Here is a 26651-nt window from a genome sequence, read left to right on the forward strand (position 1 = left end):
GAGAGACACAGAGGGAAAAGCAGGCTCCCTCTGGGGAGCCCTATGTGGGACTCGATCTCAGGACCCCGGGATCACACCCTGAGCCAAAGGCAGCTGCTCAACCACTGAGCCACCCAGGTGCCCCAAGGCCAAGTGTCTTTTATATGGGTGCCTTGTGAGTCCCTGGGTGTGGTGGTAAAGGAGTTAGAAAGCTCAGAAATGGAAAATATTTAACGTTCAGAGTAGCACATGAATACAGCCTGTCCATTTGCATTTTCCCTTTCAGTTTGACTCATCTTCCCCTCTCCCCACCCTATTATTGCCCCTCCACCAGCCCCACCCATTGGCACACCCTGTCTGATCTAGGAAGGGTTAACATCTGCCTATACCCAAGCTAGAATGAGAGGTAGAGGGAAGGCATGTTTGGTCTGGAAGGAGAAAGTAGAAGGCTGTCTGAACATTTCGGGGTCCTGGAGCCAAAGGAAGAAATGGGAGTTAGAGACATAATATTTGGGTCTAGGAGGGCACTAGGATCTGAGGGAAAAGTCTATGGTGAACCAGACTGGGTCAGGTCACCAGAACAGTCTACCACAGCCTGATTTACCTTCCTGTTATTTACTGGGCATACATGATATACCAGGCACATATCATAAATGATTTCTCGGCACTTGTTGAATGAATGAAAAATCTGCCAAAGGATGAGGGATTATGGAATAATAAAAACCAGAAAAAGAAATTTGAGTCTCTCAGACCTCCTCCTTTCCCCAGGTTAACCAGCGCTAAAGTGTGAACACGGGGGAAATCTCCTGAGAGCTTGACGCTTTTGGCAGGAAGTGAAAGAAACCCCGGAGTCCTGATTTCAGAGAAATGTCATTTGTCATCAGCCCAAGAAAAGGGAGTTTTCTCTTCCAAGACCACCGCAGGCCCTTCCTGGGGTTGCCCCTTCAGAGCTTAATGGGAGAATCTGACTCACTCGTACATTCAGTCCCCTGTGGTGGCCCAGATGATAGGGGTCATTTCCACAGAGCAGTTAAGGCTTCCTAGTACTAAGTCAGGGAGAGGAAGGACAAGGCATGCTTTTGGCCCTCCTTCACTCTCTCCTTGGAATCCAGATGTTTCAGTCCCTTTTACTTCTGGGGTAAGAGAAACAGCTTCCAGCTGCTAGAGCTCTGACACATCTCAGAACTACTATTTTTTGAACAATGCTATGTACTGACAAACCACTTTCACATTCATCATGTCGTTTCATCTTCACCCTCACCTCCAAATGAGGTAAGCAAAGGTTATCCCTATTTCATGGATGAGGTAACTGAGGCTCAGAGAGGTGACTTGCCCCAGTGTGTCTCAACTAATAAATGCAGAAATGAGACTCAAATGCAGGTCTGATTATTCCAAGGTTCTTGTTGTGAGATGAACTTTTCTTAAAAAGATTTTTATTTTTTCTTAAGATTTTAATTTTTTGAGAGAGAGAAAGTGCATGTGCATGAGTGGGGGTAGGAGTTGGGGAGGGGGGGTAAGGGCAGAGGGAGAGGGAGAAGCAGACTCCCCACTAAGCAGGGAGCCAGACACGGGGATCCATCCCAGGACCCCAAGATCATGCATGACCTGAGCTGAAGGGAGATGCTTAACTGACTGAGCCACCCAGGCATCCCTTGATTTTTTTTTTTTTAAAGTAATTTCTACACCCAGCATGGGACTTGAACCTACAACCCTGAGATTAAGAGTTGCATGCTTTACAAACTGAGCCAGCCTGGCACCCCCTCATATGAACTTCTTTGGCTCTAGAAGTTCACAAATGAAATAAGGAGGCAGGAAGGGAGCTGAATATCTTGAATCTGGAAGTAGAGGAGGTGGTCTCTCCTGGAGGGGTAAAGCAGAGCCAGGGGTATAAGACCACACCCCCTTGGGGGACTGTGGCAGAGTGATACTTGGGACACCCAATGGAAGACTGTGAGGTCAGGGGCGGGGCTAGCTCCGGGTGTGTGGGGGGGCACCCAGGAGCCCCAACAGCAGTTCAGAGCATGCGGTGTCCAGGAAGAGGCTACAACCGGTGAGTGGTTGCTTCTCCCCAGCTGAGACTTTCCTCCCATTATACCCCTTTTTCTATCCACTTCCTGCCAGCCTGTAGCCTTCTTCCTGAGGTATCCAAGTAGTAATCCTCCCCCAAAGGGTCCTTATTCATGGTGAACCCACACTGAGGAATATGCCTGCTGGGCACTGAAACACTTAGGTCTGTCTGTTAATATCTGGGTTCCCAGGTCTCTTCTTAAAAGCAATTGTGGTAGTTATGATGTGTGATAAATTTCTGCCTTGTTGGCTCTTTCTATTCTTTACTCTTGGCTTATGAAAAACAAAATTAAACCACCTCCTTATCCTAATCTGGAGAGAAAATAGCCTCCCGTTCTACAGTTCCCATTTTCCTTTTTCCATGCTTCCTAAGGGGTCAAAACCTCCTCGAAAATCTCTCCCTGTCCTTAAGTTGGGAACATTCTCTTCTGTGGCTTCTGCACCTGCTCTCTCAACCCACTGGATGAGATTTTCTTCTAGGTCCTCCTCTGAAGACATGTTCTAGAAGTTTCAGCCATAGGGAGATAACCAATTGGTGTCTTAGAGCATGCCCTCCTTGCACCCATGACCTCAGTCTTACTGCCCTTTCTGCCTCTCAAGACTACTCAGCTCCATGTGATAGGGTGGGGGTGGAGGTGGCACTAGCTTCCTCAACTCTCCCATGAAGCTCTGTCTTGCTCTGTCCCTAACTGCCAGGGCTGATGGGGGTCTTATGGCGATTTCTTCGGAAAGAAGAAAGCCTGGCGCACTCCAAGGTCTTTCCCTGCAGAAGAGCTTAGAGTAGCAGAAGTATCAGCGTCTGCTCTCCTTTAAGTCAGAGACTGGCAGGATCCATCTATACTAGCCTTAAACTCACTATTTGATATGGTCATTAACTCTTTAAGTCCTGAATATGGTCTAATTTCCATTCTCCTGACACCTCCACCCTCAGCCCTACCCCCTGCTCCGTTATGATTCTGGATAAGCGCAGGTCCTCTTTTGGGTTAGTTTATTTGTTCCATTCAGGACAGAGAGAGCTCTGAACCAGCAACTCATTCTTTCTCCCCTCACCTCCACAGGCTTGAGAATATGCTGTTCCTCCCTCCCCTTTCCACCATGGACCCCACACTATGGCCTTTCTTTCAGATCTTCTGAGATTGGTACCCAGGCAAGGCACAATGCCCCTGTTCCCGACAAGACTGCCTAGCCCCTATTGCTCTGATCGACTGGTACGGCTAGCAGCCAGGCTCCGGCCAGCACTATGTGATACCTTGATCACGGTGGGGAGCCAAGAATTCCCTGCCCACAGCCTGGTGCTGGCAGGCGTGAGCCAGCAGCTGGGCCGCAGGGGCCGCTGGGCTCTGGTCAAAGGCATCAGCCCTTCTACCTTTGCCCAGCTTCTGTACTTTGTTTATGGGGAGAGTGTAGAGCTGCAACCTGGGGAACTGGGACCACTTGAGGAAGCAGCCAGAACTTTGGGGGTGCAGTCCCTGGAAGAGGCATGCAGGAGAGCTCGACAGGACAGGGCTAGAGAACTGGGTACAGGGCTCAAGGAACATCAGGAGGAGCCAGAGAAACCTATAAGGGGTTCTGAGAGAGGACTGGAGGGACATGGAAATCAGAGACCAGAGAAATTTGTTAGAGCTGGTTGGAGAGAACAAGAGGCACTGCATGAGCAAAGGCCACAAAGAGAGAGGCCGGAGAGAGCAGAGGCAATGCAGGAGGGTTCGAGGGAGCAGATGAGATCAAAGGAGAAATTCAAGCAATCCCCTGTTGGCCATGGTGGAACAGATGGAAAACAAGAAGTAATTATGTGGGTGACGGAGAGTCCAGGGGGCTCTGAGGAAAGTCTGCGGGAGTTCCCTGGCCCCTTCCCCCCACCAGGTTGCCTCCAAAGCAGCGTCATTCCTAGGCCCTGGTGGGCTGAGGCCCCTTGGTTGGGGGAGGGCCAGCCTGCCCTGTGGAGCATCCTGCTGTTGCCACCCAGATATGGCACTCCCTTCTCCCATAGCACCGCCATCACTGGAGCCTGGCAGGAGGTCTGGCCACAGGACCAGAGGTGAGTAAAGAGCCTAACGGGAGACCTCCTTGGCTGGGAGGGAGTGGCTCAGGATAGGCAGCAGTGGGTAGGAGGGCACCACACCTCTAATCTCTACTATACATTTCCTGAGCTGGTGATAGGACAAGAAGCTTCCATCACAGGGGAAGTCAAAGCCCAGCCTCTGAGGAGGACTCATGACATCTCCCTCTCCAGGAAGGGTCTGGCCAGGATCCCAGGTTTTGCCAAGGTTAACTCTTCCCCACCCTATCCCCAGGATCCCACTGTCCCTGAACCTCGAGAAAGGTCTCTGGAACCAGAACCAGTTGGGCTCCTCCAGTCCTGCCCCAGGTAAGCCCCTCAGTGCCCTGTACAAATTCTGGTCTCTTTCCTGAGTCTGGGACTCCAGGAGTCCAGCTTGAGTAGGGAACCTACTTCACTCTGCCCTCTCCAGGTTCCCTCCCCCAGTGCCCCACAAAACTCAGCCCTGGGGAGATGGAAGAGTCTGATCAGAGGCACACAGGTGAGTAGGGTGAGGGCACTTTTGCCTCAGCCCCACTGTAGTTCCTGAGGTCTGGGAGTACCAGTAGTCCAGCTCTCAGATTCCCAGTCCTGCCCTCCTTTGCTTTCTCTGTCCCCACAGGTCCACTTGCCACCTGTGTGGGTCATGTGAGTACAGCAGGCCCATCACGCCAACAACCTCCCCCACCCCCACCTGCTCGGTCCCGGCCCCATTCTTGTTCTGTCTGTGGAAAAAGGTTCTCACTCAAGCATCAGATGGAGACGCACTACCGAGTCCACACAGGTAGGGGCTCCCTGCCCAGTGCGAATTATCTGCTCCTTTCCAAACTCCAGTCTGTTTGCTCCTGAGTTCTTCTCTGGGTGCTTGGCTCCCACACAATTCCCTTGCCCAGTCGCCCAGATCCGTCCCTAGGCCAGCCTTCATCCCCTTCTTTCTTTCACTGGCCTCCCCTTCCACCTGCCCTAGGAGAGAAGCCCTTCTCCTGTAGCCTCTGCCCCCAGCGCTCCCGGGACTTCTCAGCCATGACCAAGCACCTGCGCACGCATGGGGCCGCACCCTACCGCTGCCCTCTGTGCCGGGCCGGCTGCCCCAGCCTGGCCTCCATGCAGGCGCACATGCGTGGCCACTCGCCCAGCCAGCTCCCACCTGGATGGACCATTCGCTCCACCTTCCTCTACTCCTCTTCGAGGCCGTCCCGGGCCTCGACCTCTCCCTGTAGGTCCCCTTGCTCCACCACTTGATGGTGTTGGCAGCTTCTTTGGCTTAAAGAATGAGACGGCCTGATGGGCTGACTAGGCTTCTGACCCAGCACCGCAGTTTCGGCAGCCTAGCAAATTTGGCTCCAAGAAGCACCGCAAGAAAGGCGCTGAAAGCCGCCTCCCAGATGACCGCAGGCCCCAGAAGCCTGGGCCAGCGAGCCCGTGTGGGGTGTGGGCAGTAAAGCTTGCACGAGTGAAAATTAACTGTGCGGGGCCTGGTGATTCATCATCAAAATAAAGTTTCCTGTGCCCTCCTCTCACGATCAGAAGCCGAGTCCAGACTTTAGTCTGTGAGCAGTGAGGGAAGGAGGGCAGCCTTGCCCCTTGTCCTGTGGCGGCCCCTGGTGGCCGTGCATCCACTGTTCAGCGCGGGGCCGCCTCCTTCTCCCCGGTCTCCCTGTCCTCCCCCAGAGGTAGGGGCCCGCGAGGGCCGCGAAGTCCAGGTTGATTTAGCAGCAAGCCCTGTTGGAAGGCTGATTTAGCAGCAAGCCCCGCTGAAAGAGGCACTGAGAAACCAAGTTATTCGCCCCTTCCACAGCAAGCAACGGTGCGCAGAATCTGAGTCTGGGACCCCCGGCCCGGGGCTCCAGGAACGCGTGCTCCACCCTACTTGCAGCCACCCTCCTCCTCTCCTTGAGCACAAGGACCGCAAGGCTGCGGCTCTCGAGCCTCTTCCCTCCATGCCTCGCAGACCCGCAGCCGGGTGGCGTCTCCGACCGAGACTACTCCTTTGCAGCGGCCCCTTTCCCAGCCCACGCCTCCGGCAAGTCGCGAACTGCATTTCCCAGGGTCTCTGCGGTTCCCAGGGTCCAAAGCCCACTGCACCCTGGGAGTAGTAGTTCACGCGTGTCCTCGTCTCGACAGGAGCAATGGGAGGAGTTTGGGGCGAAAACCACACCTCCCGGCAGCCCTGGAGATGGTTTTCTGGGTTCGGTTAGGACCCTATAGTCCCAGCTCTCGCGCGGCCCTAGCTCTCGGCGGAAGGAGCGAGGCGCCTGGACTACATTACCCGGAGGTCTCTGCGCCTCACCCCTCTCGGGCCGCAACACGGGGTCTATGCTCTTCAGGCGCGGTCTAAGGGTGACGGCCGACTGGCCTCGGACTCCCGCTCCCGTGGTGCCCCGCGCGTGACCGGCCCAGCCCCCGGCTCCCGCTGGCCCCGCGGCGGCGCTGGTTGCTGTCGTGAGCCGCAGCCGCCCCGCCCCACCTCTCCCTCCCCTCCCCCCGGGCCCTGCGCACGGGCCGCCCCTCCCCCCGCCTCCCCGGCCCCTCTCACGGTGCCAAGATGGCGGCGGCGGCGGGCGGCGGCAGTTGCCCCGGGCCTGGCTCCGCGCGGGGCCGCTTCCCGGGCCGGCCGCGGGGCTCCGGCGGGGGCGGGGGCCGCGGCGGACGGGGCAGCGGGGCCGAGAGAGTGCGGGTAGCTCTGCGGCGCGGCGGCGGCGCGGCGGGGCCGGGCGGAGCCGAGCCCGGGGAGGACACGGCCCTGCTCCGTTTGCTGGGGCTCCGCCGGGGCCTGCGCCGGCTCCGCCGCCTGTGGGCCGGCCCGCGCATTCAGCGGGGCCGGGGCCGGGGCCGGGGCCGGGGCTGGGGCCCGAGCCGGGGCTGCGTGCCCGAGGAAGAGAGCAGTGACGAGGAATCCGACGATGAGGTGAGGCAGTCGGCGGCGTCCCCGACGCCGGGCGGGGCGGAGGCCGGGGGCTTCCGAGGGTCTGGGTGGCCCCGAGGGGTGGCGTGGGGAAGCGAGGCTCTCGGGGCCCCTGCGGAGGGAAGGGGGCCCTGGAAATAGGCCTGGGGGGAGGTAGGCTGCACGGAACTGCCGGTGAAAAAGGCCTCTGAAAGTAGAGAAGCCCGGGCTGCAGCTGGTCCTTGGGCCCGAGGCTCGTCCTGCAGGAGTGTCCTGGGCTGGTGATCTTGGTAGTTGGCAAAGCCGCGGCAGCGGGGCCGAGCGAGAGAGCTGTGGGTGCTGCATGCCCAACCAGTGGTGGTTGACAGCAGCAGCATGGCTTTAGCGGACCCAGACTGGGGCTCTCTGAGCTCTTACCTGCAGGCTGCTCCACCTGGCCTCATGATCTCTGACACATCACTGGTTTCACCAGTACCCCGATTTTTCTTCTTCAAGTGGAGAGATGGTAGCATAATGGAGGGCTTCCTCTTGGAGGCACAGGTTGAAGAAAAAAATGGGATAAAGGCTGTGACCCGGAACTCTAGCAGGTCTGGGTTGAGCTCAGGATTTATCCCCAGCCTCTCGGAAGGTGTGGGTTGTATTACTTAGGACAGTTTGTAGTCCCTTGAGGGCTCGAGAGTGGAGCTTGTTACAGTAAATCGTTTGAAAACATGCACACACCCGACTTGAGTGCCCCTATTCCCATTTTCATTCAGGAGGAAACTACATCCTGAGAGTGTGTAAACACTAGTCCCACCTTTTTTGAATTGGAGGATGAGAGAGTCTGAGGGTAGTTTCTACTGCCTGGCCTGGGAAGACCCAATTCTGTTCCCTTCTGAGCCAGCGAACCCTTGATGGCTGTGCTGGTGTAGCCCGGTACGGGGGACAAGGGTTCAAAATACCCGTGCCTCCACCCGTAGGAAGAGACTCTTTTCTACTCATCTTACCTTGCAGTGTTAAGTTTTTTTCTAAATAGGTAGGAGTATGTTAAGGGGGAAACTGGGGATATATCTCCATACCTGAGTCTGAGGTGGAATGAGGGCTTTGGCACTGACTGCTGTTTCTCCCCTCCACCCCTGGTCCCCTAAATCAGGAGTTTCAGGGTTTTCATTCAGATGAAGATGTGGCCCCCAGTTCCCTGCGCTCTGCGCTCCGATCCCAGCGAGGTGAGTGATGGGGAAACTCTACCTCTATAGCTTTACAGGAATGTTATTCTTGCTCTTAACGTCAGCTTTTCCCTGTTTAACTAGAGTCTCCATCAGTTACATAGTGTGTTCTGTGTTCAAAGCCCAAGCTAGGCTGGGCTGTGGGGGAAACAGACAAGTAAGACTTAGTCCTTGCTCTCCTGGAATGCCTCCTTCAGTCTGCAGGGCTAGCTTGACCCATCTCCCCACACCTATTCTCCTTTTAGGTCGAGCCCCCCGAGGTCGGGGCCGCAAGCATAAGACGACCCCCATTCCGCCTCCTCGCCTAGCAGATGTCGCTCCTACCCCCCCAAAGACTCCTGCCCGGAAACGGGGTGAGGAGGGCACAGAACGGATGGTGCAGGCACTGACTGAACTTCTCCGGCGGGCCCAGGCACCCCCAGTCCCGCGGAGCCGGGCATGTGAGCCCTCCACTCCACGTCGGTCTCGGGGACGGCCCCCAGGACGGCCAGCAGGCCCCTGCAGGAAGAAGCAACAAGCAGTAGTGGTGGCAGAAGCAGCTGTGACAATCCCTAAACCTGAGCCCCCACCTCCTGTGGTTCCCGTAAGACACCGAACTGGCAGCTGGAAGTGCAAAGAGGGGCCTGGCCCAGGACCTGGGACCCCCAAGCGTGGAGGACAGTCTGGGCGAGGAGGCCGTGGAAGTAGAGGCCGAGGCCGAGGCGGGCTCCCTCTCGTGATTAAGTTTGTTTCAAAGGCCAAAAAAATGAAGATGGGACAGTTGTCCTTGGGACTTGAATCAGGTCAGGGTCAAGATCAACATGAGGAAAGCTGGCAGGATGCCCCCCAAGGAAGAGTTGGATCTGGACAGGGAGAGGGCCCCTGCTGGAGGAAGGAGCAAAAGCTGGAGGAGGAGGCAGAGAAAGAGAAAAAAGAAAAAGACAAGGAAGAGAGAGAGGAGAAGGTAGAGACGGCTGGACCTGAAGAAGAGATGGTGCTCTCAGAGGAAAAGGAAGAGGCAAAGCCGCCAAACCCACCCTCAACTCCTCCAGCTCCTCCTCCCCCTCCCCCGTCTCCACCCCCTCCACCCCCTCCACCCCTCCCACCCCCCTCAACTTCTCCTTCATCCCCGCTTTGTCCTCCACCGCCCCCAGTGTCCCCTCTGCCCCCACCATCGCCCCAACCACCTCCTGCCCCAGAGGAGCAGCAGGAAGAGTCCCCTCCTCCGGTGGTCCCAGCCACGTGCTCCAGGAAGAGGGGTCGGCCTCCCTTGACACCCAGCCAGCGGGCAGAGCGAGAAGCTGCTCGGGCCGTGCCAGAGGGTACCTCTCCTCCCACTCCAGCTCCTAGCACCACCACGGGAGGCCCTCTGGAAGACAGCCCCACTGTGGCCCCCAAAAGTACCACCTTCCTGAAGAATATCCGGCAGTTTATTATGCCTGTGGTGAGTGCCCGCTCCTCCCGAGTCATCAAGACACCCCGGAGGTTTATGGATGAAGATCCCCCCAAACCCCTAAAGGTAGAAGTCTCACCTACTCTGCGGCCTCCTGTTGCCACCTCCCCACTCGTCCCCCCTGAACCAGCACCAGCTCCCTCGCCACCACGTGCCCCAACTCCTCCATCTACCCCAGTCCCACTCCCTGAGAAAAGACGGTCCATTCTAAGGGAACCCACATTTCGCTGGACCTCGCTGACCCGGGAACTGCCCCCTCCTCCTCCTGCCCCCCCGCCGGCCCCACCCCCACTTCCTGTTCCTGTCCCTGTCCCTCCATCCCGGAGGCCCCTGCTCCTTCGGGCACCTCAGTTTACCCCGAGCGAAGCCCACCTGAAGATCTATGAATCGGTGCTTACTACTCCTCTTGGGGCCCCTGAAGCCCCTGAGCCAGAGCCTCCTCCCGCCGATGACTCTCCAGCTGAGCCTGAGCCACGGGCAGTGGGTCGCACCAACCACCTCAGCCTGCCTCGATTTGCCCCTGTGGTCGCCACTCCCATTAAGGCCGAGGTGCCCCTTCCTGGGGCTCCAGCTCTGAGCAATGGGCAGCAGTCTCAGGCTCAGCTACAGCAGCCCCTGCAGGCCTTGCCAACCCAACTGCCGCCTCAGGCGTTACCACCGCAGCAGCCACAGTTACAGCCACACTTACAACTGCAGCCGCAGCCACTACCACAGCAGCCGTCACCACTGGAAAAGGCCCGTATCGCAGCCTTGGGTTCCTTACCACTGTCCGGCGTGGAGGAGAAAATGTTTAGCCTCCTCAAGAGAGCCAAGGTGCAGCTGTTCAAGATCGATCAGCAGCAGCAGCAGCAGAAGGTGGCGTCTTTGATGCCGGTGAGCATGATGCTTTATCCAGGTTCCCGCACCCGGTCATCCGGCTTCAATTCTCACAATTCTCTCCATTTTTGTTAACCTCCTGCCTCCTCAGGCACTCTCTGGTGTCTCAGGGAACCCCAGAGCCAGCCCTTCTCTGTTTCTCAGCTTCCTGTGCTCCGGCCCTGGCTGTGGGCCTCCCCCGTGCTAGTCCCCCCGGCGCTCTCTTTCCTCACTTTCCAACTTCTGACCCTGTTTATTCCTCCACCAGCCGAGCCCTGGAGGGCAGATGGAGGAAGTCGTGGGGACTGTCAAGCAGATCTCAGATAGAGGTTCTGTGAGGTCTGAAGATGAATCGATGGAAACTAAGAGAGAGAGACCGTCGGTATGGAGTGGGAGGAGGACCCTCTGAAGTCTGGTTTCGGGAGCACAAGGGGCAGCTTCCCACATGTATTCCTGGTCTCTCCTCCCCTAGGGCCCCGAGTCCCCTGTGCAAGGCCCCCGTATCAAACACGTCTGTCGTCATGCTGCTGTGGCCCTAGGTCAGGCCCGGGCCATGGTGCCTGAAGACGTCCCCCGCCTCAGTGCTCTCCCTCTACGGGATCGGCAGGACCTCGCCACGGAGGGTAGGGGCGGGTGTGTTGTGGGAAGATTTGACAGCTGTGTCAAGTTTGAGGGTGAGCGGATGCACCAAGAGCCTAGGAAAGTGGGAGCTGAGTTGGGTGCTTGGGGCAGGTGGCAGGTGGGCTGGAGTGCTAGGTCTTAGAGCAGATCTGGGGGCACCTGGAACCTGAGCACTGTGGGAAAGGGGACCAGAGGGCCAGTTGAATGAGACGTAGGGGAGAGCAGGGAGGGACCTGAGGTAAAAGGCCTACTGGCCTTGTGGCTCCATCCCTTCCTCTCCGTTGTACTAGATACGTCATCAGCGTCTGAGACTGAGAGTGTCCCATCACGGTCTCGGCGGGGAAAGGTGGAGTCAGCAGGGCCTGGGGGAGACTCAGAGCCTGCAGGGTCTGGAGGGACCCTTGCCCATACACCCCGGCGCTCGCTGCCCTCCCATCATGGCAAGAAGATGCGGATGGCACGGTGTGGACACTGTCGGGGCTGCCTGCGTGTGCAGGACTGTGGGTCCTGTGTCAACTGCCTGGACAAGCCCAAGTTTGGGGGCCCCAACACCAAGAAGCAGTGCTGTGTGTGAGTAGCCAGGGCACAGCCTCTGTTCCTACCTGTGGTTGTCAGTCACCCAGGCCTCCTGCCCCGCCAGAGCAGTGGGATTGGCATCCTTGTGGAGAGCTTCCTCTCTTCCCCCAGACCACCAGTCCCCTACCCTGGTGACGTGCTGCTCCCCTCCCCAGATACCGGAAGTGCGACAAGATAGAGGCTCGGAAGATGGAACGGCTGGCTAAAAAAGGTAATGAAGTTTGAGGAGTATTTCTTTACACCAGCTTCTTTAGATCTGTGATGTGGAAGAAACCATGTTTTCTTTGCTGTCCTCCCCTTATCTCTGCAGTCTGTTCCCTTTGTCGTCTTGCCATCGTGTGTGTTCGCATCTTTCCTATACTCGTTCTCTTCTGCCCCACTGCTTTTTGGCTTTTCTCCATCCCAATGTCCCATGTCCCTGGCTGAGCTCAGATTCTACTAAGTCCCCTGTTCCCACAGGCCGGACGATAGTGAAGACGCTGTTGCCCTGGGATTCCGATGAATCTCCTGAGGCCTCCCCTGGTCCTCCAGGCCCACGCCGGGGGGCGGGAGCTGGGGGGACCCGGGAGGAGGTGGTGGCCCCCCCAGGGCCCGAGGAGCAGGACTCCCTCCTACTGCAGCGCAAGTCAGCCCGGCGCTGCGTCAAACAGCGACCCTCCTATGATATCTTCGAGGACTCGGATGATTCAGAGCCTGGGGGTCCCCCTGCTCCCCGGCGTCGGACCCCCCGAGAGAATGGTGCGAATTGCTTGTTGTTTCCCCTTTCAGTCCACCTTGTGTCGGGGCTGAAGGGGGGGGTTGGGGGTTTCCAGGCCAAGGGCGGCATCTGTGAGATGGGGAAAGTAGCCTAGTGCAGGGAAGCAGGTAGTTTGGGGTGGAGGAGGAAAACTGATGCGTAAGGTTTTCAGTAGCAGTTTGAGCCAGGTCTGAGAGTCATCCTTTGGGTTAAAGAAGGCCGTGGGGATCCAGGTAACGTTAGGGGGTTGCGGAGGAAAGGGAATGGGGCAGAGAAGAGGGAGACCCTCACCACCTATGTGTGCTGCCTAGAGCTGCCATTGCCAGAACCTGAGGAGCAGAGCCGGCCCCGCAAACCCACCCTGCAGCCTGTGTTGCAGCTCAAGGCCCGAAGGCGCCTGGACAAGGTCAGCACGGCCCCACATCAAGAACCCTGAGCCCTGTGGAAGGCATGGCTCCCGCCCTTCAGGAGCTTCCTAGCAAAGTCAGGGTAACGGGCTCACCTGAGTGCTGTGTTGTGTCCACACCAGAGGACAGGCCCTGAGGGGTAAGGCAGGCCTGTCCTTCTGGAAAGCAAAGTAGGATCTAGGCGAAAGAGTTGGCTGGGGGAGAGGACAGTGTAGAGAGAAGTCTGCAGAGGGTGAGGCTGGCAGCCTTCTGACCACCACCATTCTCCTAGGATGCTCTGGCTCCTGGCCCCTTTGCTTCTTTTCCCAACGGCTGGACTGGAAAACAGAAGTCCCCTGATGGGGTTCACCGGGTCCGTGTGGATTTTAAGGTATGGCTTTGAGGGAGAGGGTCTCAAGGACCGTGTTTAAAAGAAATTTGAGTCTGAGAAGCCTTTGGCTTGTGTTCCTGGTTGCTCTCTGATCCCGTGTCCTTGTTCCTCAGGAGGATTGTGACCTGGAGAACGTGTGGTTGATGGGCGGCCTCAGCGTGCTCACGTCCGTGCCGGGAGGGCCACCGATGGTGTGCTTGCTGTGTGCCAGCAAAGGCCTGCATGAGGTGGGATCCCCGGCTCTGTCCGCAGCCCCCCACGCTCTGGTGGCCCTGGCGGCCTGGGCCTCCCCGGGGTGGGGTCTCGTCCCTGGGCTTCTCGGCCTCACGTTGAGCCCATTGTCCCCACCCCACCCCCACCAGCTCGTGTTCTGCCAAGTGTGCTGCGACCCTTTCCACCCGTTTTGCCTGGAGGAGGCTGAGCGGCCCCTGCCCCAACATCACGACACCTGGTGCTGCCGTCGCTGCAAGTTCTGCCACGTGTGTGGGCGCAAAGGCCGGGGATCCAAGGTTTGGGCACGGGCATTGTGAAGGTGGGCGGAGGCCTGGAGCAGGGGACACCCCTGTGCCAGCAGGCTCCACCGCTGAGGTCTCCCAACTTCGACTTCCGACAGCACCTCCTGGAGTGTGAGCGCTGCCGCCATGCGTATCACCCAGCCTGCCTCGGGCCCAGCTACCCGACCCGGGCCACACGCAAGCGCCGTCACTGGGTGAGGGATGAGGCCGACACCCCTTGCTTTGGGCTTCTCGTAAAGGCCGCTACCACCCCAGGCTTGGTCTAGGCCAGGGTTTCCATGCGGAGGGGAAGGTTGGAGGCCCCTGTGGGAGTCTATCATGATAAATAGCATCTTCTCTTCCAAAATTTCACACGGACAAGACGGGTACAGAATTTGTACGGAATGATTGCGGGGGTTCATGCATTCCATGGTCCTGGGCTCTGAATCCTCTGCCCCTGCCTGGCCTCCCCTCTTCTCTGTCTCCCTCTGCCGGTTTCCCCCACTTCATTCCTCTCCCTCCCCCCGTCCCTCCTTGCTTCTCTGGCACACCTTTTCTCCTCTTACCCGTCCTTCCTCCTCTGTCTCTTGCCTGCTCTCCACTCCTTTTGCCCATCTCCTCCCGCAGTACTCTCCCACGCTGCACTGGTCTGCTCTTCCTGACATTACCCTGCCCCCCCAGATCTGCTCAGCCTGTGTGCGCTGTAAGAGCTGTGGGGCGACTCCAGGCAAGAACTGGGACGTCGAGTGGTCCGGAGATTACAGCCTCTGCCCCAGGTGCACCCAGCTCTATGAGAAAGGTGGGGACCTGTCAGGGGACCTGGGCCCCGGGGGACACGGGGCAGCGGGCCAGGCTCCTAGACAGGCAGGACAGACGTGGTATTCTAGTGGCTTTGTGTCCTCTTGTAGCTGCAGAACCTTTCCTTCCGTTCACGGTAGTCTTCCACAGAAGCCTGTCCAGTACCTCACATAGAGGGACACAGTTCCTCTCGGGACAGCGGGAATCGAGAGCCTGGACCCCATCGTTGTAGTGGTCCCTGACATGCCTCCTGGAACCTCGAGTCTCCACTGATCACTTTGAAAACCTGGGGGCTTTCCCCATTTGTTCAGGCAGCATGTTAACAAGGTTCTTTGTGAGGCGTTGAGGCTGCAGGGCTAGAAGAGGCCTTATCCTCAGCCAGCGTTCTGAGAATGGTAGGGACCCAGGATGGGGCCTAGCAGGGGCAGCCCTCTCAGCAGCCAAGGGGTGGTGGCTCCTGATGGCACCTGCAAGGGCCAGGAAGTGGCCCCAGCCCCTCTGACTTGCCCTTTTCTTCCTGCTTGTGCAGGAAACTTCTGCCCAATCTGCACACGCTGCTACGAAGACAACGACTACGAAAGCAAGATGATGCAGTGCGCGCAGTGTGACCACTGGGTGCATGCCAAGTGCGAGGGGCTTTCAGGTGAGCAGAGTGCCTGGGCTGCCACCTCAGCCCGGGGGGGTGTCCCTGCCCTACCCCGGCACAGGCCCTCACGGGACAACTGTTCTGAATGTCCTTGGCAACTCCTGGGGGCTGCTGAGAGAGCCCTTACGTTCTTACGTTCTCACGTTCTCACGTTCTCCCAAACCATTTTCTCTCATCCTCCCTTGGCTGTTGTAGATGAAGACTATGAGATCCTTTCTGGGCTGCCAGACTCAGTGCTGTATACCTGCGGACCGTGTGCAGGGGCCACGCACCCCCGCTGGCGAGAGGCCCTGAGTGGAGCCCTGCAGGGGGGCCTGCGCCAGGTGCTCCAGGGCCTGCTGAGCTCCAAGGTGGCGGGCCCACTGCTGCTGTGCACTCAGGTCTGGGGGCCTCAGGAGGCAGGACGGGGTGGGGCCAGGCCCAGCACCAGCCTGGCTGACTTTTCCTCTACACAGTGTGGGCAGGCTGGAAAGCAGCTGCACTCAGGGCCCTGCGATCTGCAAGCCGTGAGTCGGCGCTTCGAGGAAGGCCACTACAAGTCTGTGGTGAGTGGGACACTGAGAGGAATACGTGGGTGCCAGGAGGAGGGGTTGTGAGTGGGGTGGGGGCTCTGATTCTGATAAGCCCCCTTACAGCACAGCTTTATGGAGGACATGGTGGGTATCTTGATGAGGCACTCAGAAGAAGGAGAAACCCCAGAGCGCCGGGCTGGAGGCCAGATGAAGGGGCTCCTACTGAAGGTGAGAACTTTGGGGGATGTATATAGGGTGGCTTGAATGGTAGTGGGGAGGAATGTGGGTCCTTCAGACCCTGCCTCCACCAACTTCCCTGGGGAAGCCAGTTCTTCTCATCCTGTTAACCCACTCCCCAGCTGCTAGAGTCTGCGTTCGGCTGGTTCGACGCCCACGACCCCAAGTACTGGCGACGGAGTACCCGGCTGCCAAAGTGAGCAAGGCTGGGTAACAGGAGGGGAACCAGGGAGTGAGGGCAAGAGCAAGGGCACCTGGGAATCCAGGGTCCAGATCCTGGGCTGAGAATAGATGAGAAATGGAGTTAGGGTCTGGAGGGTGGTGGACCAGGATGAGAGTCCTCAGTGGTTCTAGGCCAGCAAAGACTCAGATTGTGCAGTTAGCTCACTTTGTTTCTACTATGTGCAAGGTAGTGTTGGAAACAGCAGTGAGTAAGCCATGTTTGGGGGGTTGAGCAGACGCCTTAGTGCCTGATGATCCAGACTGTCAGGGCGGTGATGGGAAAGTCAGGGGGCTGTGGGAGTGCAGAGAAGGTGCTTAGGGCCTAAGGTTTCTCGGAGGAAATGACATCCAAGCCAAGATGTGAAAAAAGAGTATTCCAGGCATGTGAAACAGCATTTCGTGTGTCATAGGTGGCATGAGGGGTCCTGGCTTTTTTGGGACACTGGGAGAAATGCCACATGGAGAAAGGACCAAGCGTGTCATGGCATGTTTAGGCTAAGGTTGTGGGTGGCCACCCTTGTTAGAACGTGTCACATGCTGACCCTGCCTGTCCACAGCGGAGTTCTTCCCAATGCCGTTTTGCCCCCATCCTTGGACCATGTCTACGCTCAGTGGAGGCAGCAGGAACCAGAGACCCCAGAATCAGGGCAGCCTCCAGGAGATCCCTCAGCAGGTACTGGGAAGTGGGGATGGGAAGCCAGGGCCCCCGAGTTGGTGGGGTAAGCTCTAGATCCTGACTCTGGGACTTCCTTTCCCACATCTCTTCCAGCTTTTCAGGGCAAGGATCCAGCTGCTTTCTCACACCTGGAGGATCCCCGTCAGTGTGCACTCTGCCTCAAATATGGGGATGCAGACTCTAAGGTGAGGGCTACCATGTGCAGCCCCAGGTTGTGGGTCCTAGTCCCTGGGGTCTTCCCTCACACCATTTCTCCTCTGTCCCCAGGAGGCAGGACGGCTCCTATACATTGGGCAGAATGAGTGGACTCATGTCAACTGTGCCATTTGGTCAGCTGAAGTATTTGAGGAAAATGATGGCTCCCTCAAAAATGTGCATGCTGCTGTGGCTCGAGGGAGGCAGATGGTGAGAGCCCGGGCCTAGAGAGGTGGGCAGCCCCAGGGTCTCGGGTAGGGCCCCCCTGCAGGGGAAACTGCTCTTGTTTCACAATTTCTACCCCACCATGTCCTTTCACTGCCAGTCCTGGGTACTGTTTTTGGTTGTCAAAGGACTCTGGTGCTGCAGTGATAGTGGCTCCCCCCACCCCCCGCTATCCCCATATTTGGGCCTAAAGTCCGAGAGATTAACAGTTAGAAGATATTCTACTTATTGAACCTGTACTGGATGCTTTCTGTACAGTATGACACTTAGCTCCTGTTGTGTCCCCATGAAGTGAGGTATGGCCAGGGTTAGAACCGCTCCTCACCAGTGTGGGACCTGGGTCTCAGGCTCAGGAAGTGAGACATGGGATGAAATGTACTGGGAGGTGGGGGTTTGCAAATGAATGAAATGATACAGGTATTACACTAAAGTGATGTGAGAGGGGCACCTCTTGAAAGAGCCTGTGACTCCTGATGTTGGGGTCATGAGTTCAAGCCTTACACGTAGAACTTAGAGGTTACTTAAATAAGTAAATATTTTTTTAAAAGGCTGTGAGAAAGACGGTAAGCGCTGCTCAGTAAACGTTAGATGTTGTTGTTTTTCCTCCCTGTTGAGACACTCTGCCTCTGAATACCTTAAATGTTTGTGATGTGCACCTGGCCCTGGATGCAGCCAAGGCAGAGGATGTGTTTGATGAGCACCTTTGCTCTGCTGGGCGCTGGGCTAGACAGGCCCAGGCAGAGTCTGAAGGACAGTGATGCTGAGCATCAGACCCTGGTCTCGGTCACTGGCTTCTCCCCTCAGCAGCCCCTTCCACCCGCAGCGCTGTGAACTCTGCCTGAAGCCTGGGGCCACGGTCGGCTGCTGCCTTTCCTCCTGCCTCAGCAACTTCCACTTCATGTGTGCCCGGGCCAGCTATTGCATCTTCCAGGACGACAAGAAAGTTTTCTGCCAGAAACACACAGACCTGCTGGATGGCAAGGTGAGCCAGGACCACGGCGAGGACAGCTCCCCACTGCGGCCCCCAGCCCTATCCCCAGCTGCCTCTCAGCATCTCCTTTCCTTTTCCGAGTCCTTGAGCCAAGCGCCCAGCTGTCGGGTCCCCACTTCAGAGCCTCCCCTCACGTTGCCTTCGCCAATCTAGCAACCCCCCTTTGCCACCCACCTCCCAGGAGATTGTGACCCCCGACGGGTTTGATGTACTCCGCCGAGTCTATGTGGACTTCGAGGGCATCAACTTTAAGCGAAAGTTCTTGACGGGGCTCGAACCTGATGCCATCAATGTGCTCATTGGTAAGCCTTCTGCTCTCTACCCGGATCTTCCTGACCCTCCCTAGCCCATCCTCCTGATCTCTTCTCCGCATCATAGGCTCCATCCGAATTGACTCGTTGGGTACCCTGTCTGATCTCTCGGACTGCGAGGGACGGCTCTTCCCCATTGGCTACCAGTGAGCAGCCCAGGGTGCCTGGGTGGGGTTGAAGGACTCCAGGACTGGATCCCATCTCCCAAGTTGTCCTGACCCTCTTGACCCACACGTCCACCTGACAGGTGCTCCCGTCTGTACTGGAGCACAGTGGATGCTCGGCGGCGCTGCTGGTATCGGTGTCGCATTCTGGAGTATCGGCCATGGGGTCCGAGGGAAGAGCCAGTCCACCTAGAGGCAGCAGAGGAGAATCAGACCATTGTGCACAGCCCTGCCCCTTCCTCAGGTAAGGGCCTTGGAACTCCCTTATTTCCTTCCCTGAATGCTGCTCTCCCCATATGGATGCCCACCAACCCAGTTCCCTTCTTCCCTAAGGAAACCCCAGGATGTTTACCATTTTTTCTTTTTGTCGTAATGGCAATAACTGATAACAGCTGTGCATCACATGTCACGGACTGTCTTCAGCATTTCACAGGAAGTGATGGGAGAGCTACCTGTTTGTTGGGGGGTGGCAGCTTCTAGACAACAGCGTGTGTACAGCCACCTGACATGGGCCTATGAGCTCCTGTAATGCTCCCCGCAGCCCTCTGAGGAAGGTACAAGCTCTGTTGTACTGCAAATCAGAAAGGGCTATTGTTCTCCACAGTGACACAGTAGTGGAATCAGGATTCAAACCACATTGGCCCCCTCAGAGCCATGCCAGTGCTAGGGGGTGTAGCTGAGAGCTGGATGGCGTACAGCAAACATTGGGGTTGGAGGCTGGTAAAAGGAGAGGTTGTGGGCTGAACAGGAGGGGGAAGAGATTCGGAGTGTGTTTTCAGGGAAGGGGTTTGTGCTAGGTTGGAGCATGGCATGCAGTGGGGAGGGGTGGAGAGTGCAGCCATCCCGGCTGGACGTGGGAGAGTGTTAGGAGGAGGCGGCAGGGATTTGTTCTCACAGATTGGGTGGAGCCAGGTAATGGGAAGCCCCAAGTTCCAGCTTGGGGCAGATGTGTTTGATGTGGCAGGGATGTACAGCACAGGTGAGAAAGTTGTAGGACTGGCCCTACTGGAGAGAGGGCAGTGCTCCTTGTGGCAGGTGGGGCCTGAGTCAGAACAGTAGACAGCCAGGAACGGGGGAGGTAGCAGAGATGGGTGAGGAGGGGTTACAAAGGGCCCCTCCCTGATCCAGGCGTGCATGGACGTAGTGAAGAATCCACAGAGGGATGTGGAACCTGGGTGATGACTGGGAACCAGTGCGTATTGTGACCGGATCGTTGGGCAGGGGCCGAGAACGCTCAGTTGGCTCAAAAGAAGAAAGGGTGTGTGTGGAGAGGCTTTGACATAGAGCCCCTGCCATTCCTAATGCACCCCTCCTGCCTCATTAGAGCCCCCAGATCATGCGGACCCCCCACCAGATACAGATGCCCTCATCCCTGGAGCTCCTGAGCACCACTCACCCGTTCAGAACCCAGACCCGCCACTTCGGCCTGATCCAAGCAGTGCCCCTCCTCCAGCCCCCCGCTCCTTCTCGGGGGCTCGAATCAAAGTGCCCAACTACTCACCATCTCGGAGGCCCTTGGGGGGTGTCTCCTTTGGACCCCTGCCCTCCCCTGGTGAGTACCTGGGAGTGTCGGGGAGAGGGGTGGGTGGGTGAGGCAGGAGCTTGTGGCTGACGCTGACCCTTCCCCCCACAGGAAGTCCATCTTCTCTGACCCACCACATCCCCACAGTGGGAGACCTGGACTTCCCAGCTCCCCCAAGACGGTCCCGTCGTCCCAGCCCCCTTGCCCCAAGGCTGCCAGCATCACGGCGGGCCTCTCCCCCTCTCAGAAGCTCCCCACAGCTCAGGGTGCCCCCTCCTACCTCAGTTGTCAGAGCCCTCACGCCTACCTCAGGGGAGCCGGCTCCCCCTGGCCCAACCCCGTCTCCCCCACCACCCCCTGAAGACCTGGGCCCAGACTTTGAGGACATGGAGGTGGTGTCAGGACTGAGCGCTGCTGACCTGGACTTTGCGGCCAGCCTGCTGGGGACTGAGCCCTTCCAGGAAGAGATTGTGGCTGCAGGGGCAGTGGGGAGCAGCCATGGGGGCCCAGGGGACAGCTCAGAGGAGGAGGCCAGTCCGACCCCTCGCTATGTCCACTTCCCTGTGACGGTGGTGTCGGGCCCAGCTCTGGCCCCTGGTGCCCTCCCTGGAGCCCCCCGCATCGAACAGCTGGATGGAGTGGATGATGGCACAGACAGTGAGGCAGAGGCAGTCCAGCAGCCTCGGGGCCAGGGGACTCCTCCTTCAGGGCCAGGAGTGGGCCGGGCTGGGGTCCTCGGGGCTGCAGGGGACAGAACCCGACCTCCTGAGGACTTGCCATCAGAAATTGTGGATTTTGTGCTGAAGAACCTAGGAGGGCCCGGGGAGGGAGGTGCTGGGCCAAGAGAGGAGCCGCTCCCTCCAGCACCTCCCCTGGCCAATGGCAGCCAGCCTCCCCAGGGCCTGCCTCCTAGCCCAGCTGACCCCACTCGGACGTTTGCCTGGCTCCCTGGGGCCCCAGGGGTCCGGGTATTGAGCCTGGGCCCTGCCCCCGAGCCCCCCAAACCCGCCACATCCAAAATCATCCTTGTCAACAAGCTGGGGCAAGTGTTTGTGAAGATGGCTGGGGAGGGTGAACCCGTCTCACCCCCAGTGAAGCAGCCACCTCTGCCCCCTCCCATCCCCCCCACAGCCCCTGCTTCCTGGACTCTGCCCCCGGGACCGCTGCTGGGTGTGTTGCCAGTGGTAGGGGTGGTCCGCCCCACCCCGCCACCACCCCCTCCTCCTCCACTGACACTGGTGTTGAGCAGTGGGCCCCCCAGCCCACCCCATCAGGCCATCCGTGTCAAGAGGGTGTCCACCTTCTCTGGCCGTTCCCCACCAGCGCCTCCCCCAAACAAGACCCCCCGGCTGGAAGAAGATGGAGAGTCCTTGGAGGATGCTCCCCAGGGTCCAGGGCTTAGTGGCAGCGGGTGAGTGAATGTGCCGAGTCTGCGGAGGAGGGTGAGAGAGGTGGGCAGGAGAAGGCAGCTCAGCCTTCTTGGGGTTCCTTCCCCAGGTTTAGCCGAGTGAGGATGAAAACGCCCACAGTGCGTGGAGTTCTTGACTTGGATGAGCCTGGGGACCCCACTGGGGAGGAAAGCCCGAGGTGAGTAGCCAGTGCCCTTGCCCTGGAGGCTCTGGGACCTCCATCCCTTTCGCTTTCTGACAGGTCTCTCCTCACAGGCCCCTTCAGGACCGGTCCCCTCTGCTGCCACTCCCAGAAGGTGGTCCTCCCCGGGCCCCTGATGGTCCCTCTGACCTGCTGCTTGAGTCCCAGTGGCACCATTACTCAGGTAGGGACTGACCTTTCACTCTCACTGCCTCCTTCCTTGTGTTTGCCTCAGCTGGGTGACGGGTGCAGAATCTGTCCACACCACAGAACAGACCTTGTGCACCCACCTGGCTGTAAGCTTGAGGCTAGGTATTTGGTATCAGAGAGAGGGCCTCAGAGCTCGTGGCCCATGGCAGAGACAGAGATGACCTTTCTGCTATCCAGGAGAGGCCCTTTGAAAGTACCTTTGCAGCATGCCCAAGAGCCCTGGGGGATCGGCTTCAGAGTCTGGTCTGCTAGGATTAGGGGGTGAGGTCCCTAGTAAAGCTGAGCAGTGTGTGAGCTGTCAGAATTAGGGGATTTAGAGCTGTGCAACTAGACAAGAGTACCTGGGGGTCAGCCAGTGAGGATGGAGCTCACCTAGTAGGACCCAGAGGGGCAGGAGCAGTAGGAAGGAGACAAAAGGAGAGTGCTGCCCCAGAGGACGCCAAGCATGTGGTATCTAGGATTGGTGTCTTGGCTGGGAAAGATGTTGAGTCAGGGTCCAGAATTGAAGACCGTGGTTGATGAGAAAGCCGAAACAAGACCCAGGCATCTTGCCAGCAAGCTTGGCCAAGGGTCTGAGGAGAGGCTGGGCAGCAGCCTAGAGGGGTTTGTGTGTGAGGGCTGAGACAGCAGAGCCATGGAGGAGGCTGATCACAGGGGGCTTGTGGATGGAAGCAGCGGTGGGAGGAGGCATGGCAGTTGGATTTGAGTAAGAGACCACTGAGTGCACGTGCAGTAGAGGTGAGGCCAGCACGCTTGCAGAGCCATCAGGACATGGGATGCGAGCAAACAGTGGACTGGGCTGACGGCATCAGTGAAGCGGAGAGGGCAGTGCTCTGTTGGTTATAGAGGGCCGTGGGAGAGGGGGTAAGCTAGAGCCATGCAAGCTGGTAAATGAGCAGCCTGAGGCTCCGGATTTCTCCTGACCCCAGTCCTGTCCGGATGTGTGGATTGTCTCATTACGTAGCACTGAGCTACTGAGCGTGGAAGTGGAGTGAGGTACACAAGAGACCACTCACCTGAAAGACTGCGTTTGGGGGTCCGAGGTGGCGTGAGGCTATGGCAGTGACCATGACGGACAGGTCCCCACCTTAGGGATCACGCCACATTTTGGTAGAGGAAACAGACACATACGTTAGCAAGTGTACCGTAGCTGAGAACGACCGTCGTGAGAAAGAAGGCAATGAGAGCACCCGGGTGAGGCTTCTGTAGCCAGCCTGTCTGGTTCAGGGAACAGAATGGAGGTGAGGATGGGGTTAAGGGCAAAAATGAGGTGGACGAAGTTGTCTGAGGTGCACCCAGGGGCACTGAGGCCTGGAAAGGATGTGGGTCACAGAGCAAAATCAGGTTTGGAGCCTTGCCTAGGGCCAGGAGCGCATGTAATCAGGTTGGCCCAGAGGAGTGGTGTGGGGAGCAAGTGTGGCCACATGGGTCCTGCCTCTCTCCTAAAGCGTGCTCTACTCAAACTTGGGTTCCTCCCACCAGACAGGACACTCAGTCCTTGGTCCACACCCTGCTTGAGGGAGCCGCAGCGTTTGTGCTAATATCTCCCTCCTTGTAGCACTTCCTTCTCTGGTCTCCAAAACCCCGCCCCTCTCCTCACCTTTCTGGTCGGTCATGCCTAGTCATTACCCCAGCCTGTCACTTTGGCGTGTCCCAGGGCCCTGGCCCTGACTTCTCTGTCTGCACTTACTCTCAGGTATGGTCCTCTGTTTCACGGCTCTAAGTCCCAGCTCTAATTCTGACAGCTGCCGGACTGGTAGCCGGGCTCCCGGGTCCTGCTGCCTGCTCCCATCTCCACCAGCGGGTTGCAAGGGCAGGGTTTCTGAGAGGATGTCCCAGACTTCACCCCAAACTTGTTCCTCCCTCTCCCTCACCGTCTCAGTCATTGGCAGTTTTATTCTTCCAGTTGTTCAGAGTCCCAACCTCAGAGTTGTCCTTGACGCCCCCTGCCCCCGCCACGGGCTCTTATATTTACATCTCCAGCAGCAGATCCTGTCTGCTCTGTCTTCAAAATCTTTAGCCCCTGAGAAATCCCTTAAGTAGCTCAGGATGCGCATGTGCTTGACTCTGGGGGCAGGGGCCTATGTGATAATAAATGTGTAATATATACAGAGATGTACTGCATATAAAAAAATACACGTACAAAATATACTTTTGGTATTTTTAATTTTCTGTGAGAGAAGAATGAAAGGTAGGTAGGCATTTTTGGTAAGCTGGGTTGGAGTGAGCCCTAAGTGTGTCCTGCAGAGCCAGGGCACTCCAGGCCTCTGTGGAAACGCTCGTCTTTCCAAGGACTCTTACGGAAAAGGGACTGCAGGCTCTTTAGAAAAAAATATCCATCCTTTAGGGCTCACTGGGCAGTTAGAGCAGGAGAGCCCTCAGACCAAGTATCTGTGCTTGTACAGGGAGAGAAGGAGGGTGGTGGGAAACTGGAGACTTTGGAGTCCAGGAGGGGTGAACCTCACCTACTCTGACCTGCTGCTTGGGACCAGGTGAGGCTTCAAGCTCTGAGGAAGAGCCTCCATCCCCAGAGGACAAAGAGAACCAGGCCCCGAAACGGGCTGGCCCGCATCTGCGTTTTGAGATCAGCAGTGAGGATGGGTTCAGCGTGGAGGCAGAGAGCTTGGAGGGTGAGTCGGGAGTGGTGGTGACGGAGGGAGGGTGTCCAGTGGAGCCCCATGCTGACCGTGCTCGTCCTGCTTTCTCCTCAGGGGCATGGAGAACTCTGATTGAGAAGGTGCAAGAGGCCCGAGGGCATGCCCGGCTCCGGCATCTCTCCTTCAGTGGTGAGTGGAGGGGCCGCAGGGATGCTGAGAGCTGGGATGAGCCCCAAAGGATGAGCCGAGCGTCTGACATGACTTGTGTGTCCTCACCTTTGTCCCCAGGAATGAGTGGGGCAAGGCTCCTGGGCATCCACCACGACGCCGTCATCTTCCTGGCAGAGCAGCTGCCCGGGGCCCAGCGCTGCCAGCACTATAAGTTCCGCTACCACCAGCAGGGAGAGGGCCAGGAGGAACCCCCTCTGAACCCCCACGGGGCAGCCCGTGCCGAGGTCTATCTCCGGTGAGAGGTCCGGGGTGCCCTGCGGGAGTTCTCAGGCGTGGGAGTTAGGTCTGCAGAGATGGGAAGAATTCCCCTCGAGGTCCCATCAGAAGATGAGCCCCATCCAGTCCCCATTTGCTGGGTCTCCGGTGGCAGCAGGATTTCTTTTTTGCCCACAGCAGGCCCAAGGCAAAGGATAGGTGGGTGGCATCTCTTTGAAGGAATGGCTGTTATCCTCCCTTCTTCCCTCCCTCCCTGCTGCAGGAAGTGCACCTTCGACATGTTCAACTTCCTGGCCTCCCAGCACCGGGTGCTCCCTGAGGGAGCCACCTGTGACGAGGAAGAGGATGAGGTGCAGCTCAGGTCAACCAGGTATGGAGGGCAGGCCAGAGTGTTGGGGGTGTCCTGGTAGGGTCCTAAAGAGGGTGACCAGGGGCAAGAGAGGTCATTCCTGGGTACCAGCCTGTGACACTGCTGACCCCACCAGACGTGCCACCAGCCTGGAGCTGCCCATGGCCATGCGCTTTCGCCACCTCAAGAAGACATCCAAAGAGGCTGTGGGTGTCTACAGGTTAGTGGGGTTGGGGGGAGGATGCCCCTTGGGTGGATGGACAGGTGCCCTGGTGCGGGGCTGCCTTGGTTCTGTCCCCCTGCCCCCGCTGAGCTCCCCGTTGCCCATCCTCCCCTGCAGATCTGCCATCCACGGGCGGGGCCTGTTCTGTAAGCGAAACATCGATGCCGGCGAGATGGTCATCGAGTATTCTGGTATTGTCATTCGCTCTGTGCTGACTGACAAGCGGGAGAAGTTCTACGATGGGAAGGTGGGCTCCCCGGGGCCACGGGAATGAGGTGGGTGAAGCGGCACTAGTGCATGGGAACAGAGCATCTGATGGCCCCTCCCTACCCCCGTAGGGTATTGGGTGCTACATGTTCCGTATGGATGACTTTGACGTGGTGGATGCCACGATGCATGGCAACGCTGCCCGCTTCATCAACCACTCGTGTGAGCCCAACTGCTTCTCTCGGGTCATCCACGTGGAGGGCCAGAAGCACATTGTCATCTTTGCCCTGCGCCGCATCCTGCGTGGTGAGGAGCTCACCTATGACTACAAATTCCCCATTGAGGATGCCAGCAACAAGCTGCCCTGCAACTGTGGCGCCAAGCGCTGCCGTCGGTTCCTTAACTGAAGCCGTGGCTGCCCACCACGTCCCCTGCTGCCATCTTGCCCCTAGTCTGGGGGCTCCCTAGTCCCTCCTAGAGCATCTCACCCCCACCCTCCTGTTCAGGGTGGATGTGGGCATGCAGGTGGCAAAGGCCCTGCCTCCACCCCTCCAGCCCACCCAGCAATCGCCTCCTTCCTGCCCTGGGGGCCCAGGATGTAGATACTGTACAAAGGTTTCTAAATCCCTTCTTTTCTATGCACTTTTTTATTTAAGAGGGTGGGTTCCCAGGTGGGAGCCCCCCATAATAAAGTCTGTCAATGTTTGGAGAGGTGGTCTTCCCGTTTGTATGATGCTGGGGGAAGGTAGGCGCTCCCGTTTCTCCACACCAGTCCTGAGCCAGGAAAGCTTGTCAGCCTCAACAGAGGGTGCAAGGCCACCGTTCAGAATTAAGGGTAAATTGTGGGAGTCTGTTAAAGCTTCAG

At 57.9% G+C, this 26651-nt stretch overlaps 2 protein-coding genes across 4 annotated transcripts; both read left to right on the forward strand.

Moving 5' to 3' along the window:
• Positions 1-1374: 1374 nt before the first annotated feature.
• On the forward strand, positions 1375-5608 carry ZBTB32 (zinc finger and BTB domain containing 32). Its single transcript, XM_072751246.1, has 4 exons — positions 1375-4084; positions 4341-4414; positions 4518-4586; positions 4707-5608. The coding sequence occupies exons 1-4, from the start codon at positions 3156-3158 to the stop codon at positions 4931-4933; spliced, it is 1299 nt and encodes a 432-aa protein (XP_072607347.1). The 5' UTR covers positions 1375-3155; the 3' UTR covers positions 4934-5608.
• Positions 5609-6614: 1006 nt separating this feature from the next.
• KMT2B (lysine methyltransferase 2B) lies at positions 6615-26495 on the forward strand. 3 transcript variants are annotated; one of them, XM_026009947.2, is made up of 37 exons: positions 6615-6992; positions 8101-8173; positions 8419-10478; positions 10729-10842; positions 10933-11083; positions 11372-11651; positions 11813-11868; positions 12117-12395; positions 12705-12799; positions 13072-13170; positions 13284-13397; positions 13533-13679; positions 13784-13879; positions 14346-14463; positions 14992-15105; positions 15304-15488; positions 15564-15653; positions 15744-15848; positions 15980-16053; positions 16637-16752; positions 16849-16940; positions 17023-17160; positions 17999-18157; positions 18348-18468; positions 18545-18623; positions 18725-18885; positions 19966-20193; positions 20275-21574; positions 21661-21750; positions 21828-21937; positions 24456-24593; positions 24675-24749; positions 24849-25026; positions 25270-25377; positions 25493-25576; positions 25697-25826; positions 25918-26495. In XM_026009947.2, exons 1-37 carry the CDS (start codon positions 6630-6632, stop codon positions 26191-26193), a joined length of 8196 nt encoding a protein of 2731 aa, XP_025865732.2. In that variant the 5' UTR covers positions 6615-6629; the 3' UTR covers positions 26194-26495. The 3 variants fall into 3 exon arrangements, with proteins under 3 accessions (XP_025865732.2, XP_072607335.1, XP_072607338.1); XM_072751234.1 differs by having other exon boundaries at positions 15304-15653; XM_072751237.1 differs by lacking the exon at positions 10729-10842 and having other exon boundaries at positions 15304-15653.
• Positions 26496-26651: the final 156 nt, after the last annotated feature.

Source organism: Vulpes vulpes, chromosome 1 (assembly GCF_048418805.1).
Source record: "Vulpes vulpes isolate BD-2025 chromosome 1, VulVul3, whole genome shotgun sequence".
Lineage (NCBI taxonomy): Eukaryota > Metazoa > Chordata > Mammalia > Carnivora > Canidae > Vulpes > Vulpes vulpes.

Excerpts from the sequence above, each read along its gene's own strand:
- ZBTB32 (XM_072751246.1), top strand. The coding sequence starts at position 3,156 with ATGGCCTTTCTTTCAGATCTTCTGAGATTGGTACCCAGGCAAGGCACA. Across the intron at positions 4,085-4,340 it reads GTCTGGCCACAGGACCAGAG|GATCCCACTGTCCCTGAACC; the intron begins GTGAGTAAAGAG and ends CCCTATCCCCAG. Across the intron at positions 4,587-4,706 it reads GTCTGATCAGAGGCACACAG|GTCCACTTGCCACCTGTGTG; the intron begins GTGAGTAGGGTG and ends CTGTCCCCACAG.
- KMT2B (XM_072751234.1), top strand. The coding sequence starts at position 6,630 with ATGGCGGCGGCGGCGGGCGGCGGCAGTTGCCCCGGGCCTGGCTCCGCG. Across the intron at positions 16,753-16,848 it reads TCCAGGAGATCCCTCAGCAG|CTTTTCAGGGCAAGGATCCA; the intron begins GTACTGGGAAGT and ends CATCTCTTCCAG. Across the intron at positions 21,575-21,660 it reads CCAGGGCTTAGTGGCAGCGG|GTTTAGCCGAGTGAGGATGA; the intron begins GTGAGTGAATGT and ends TTCCTTCCCCAG.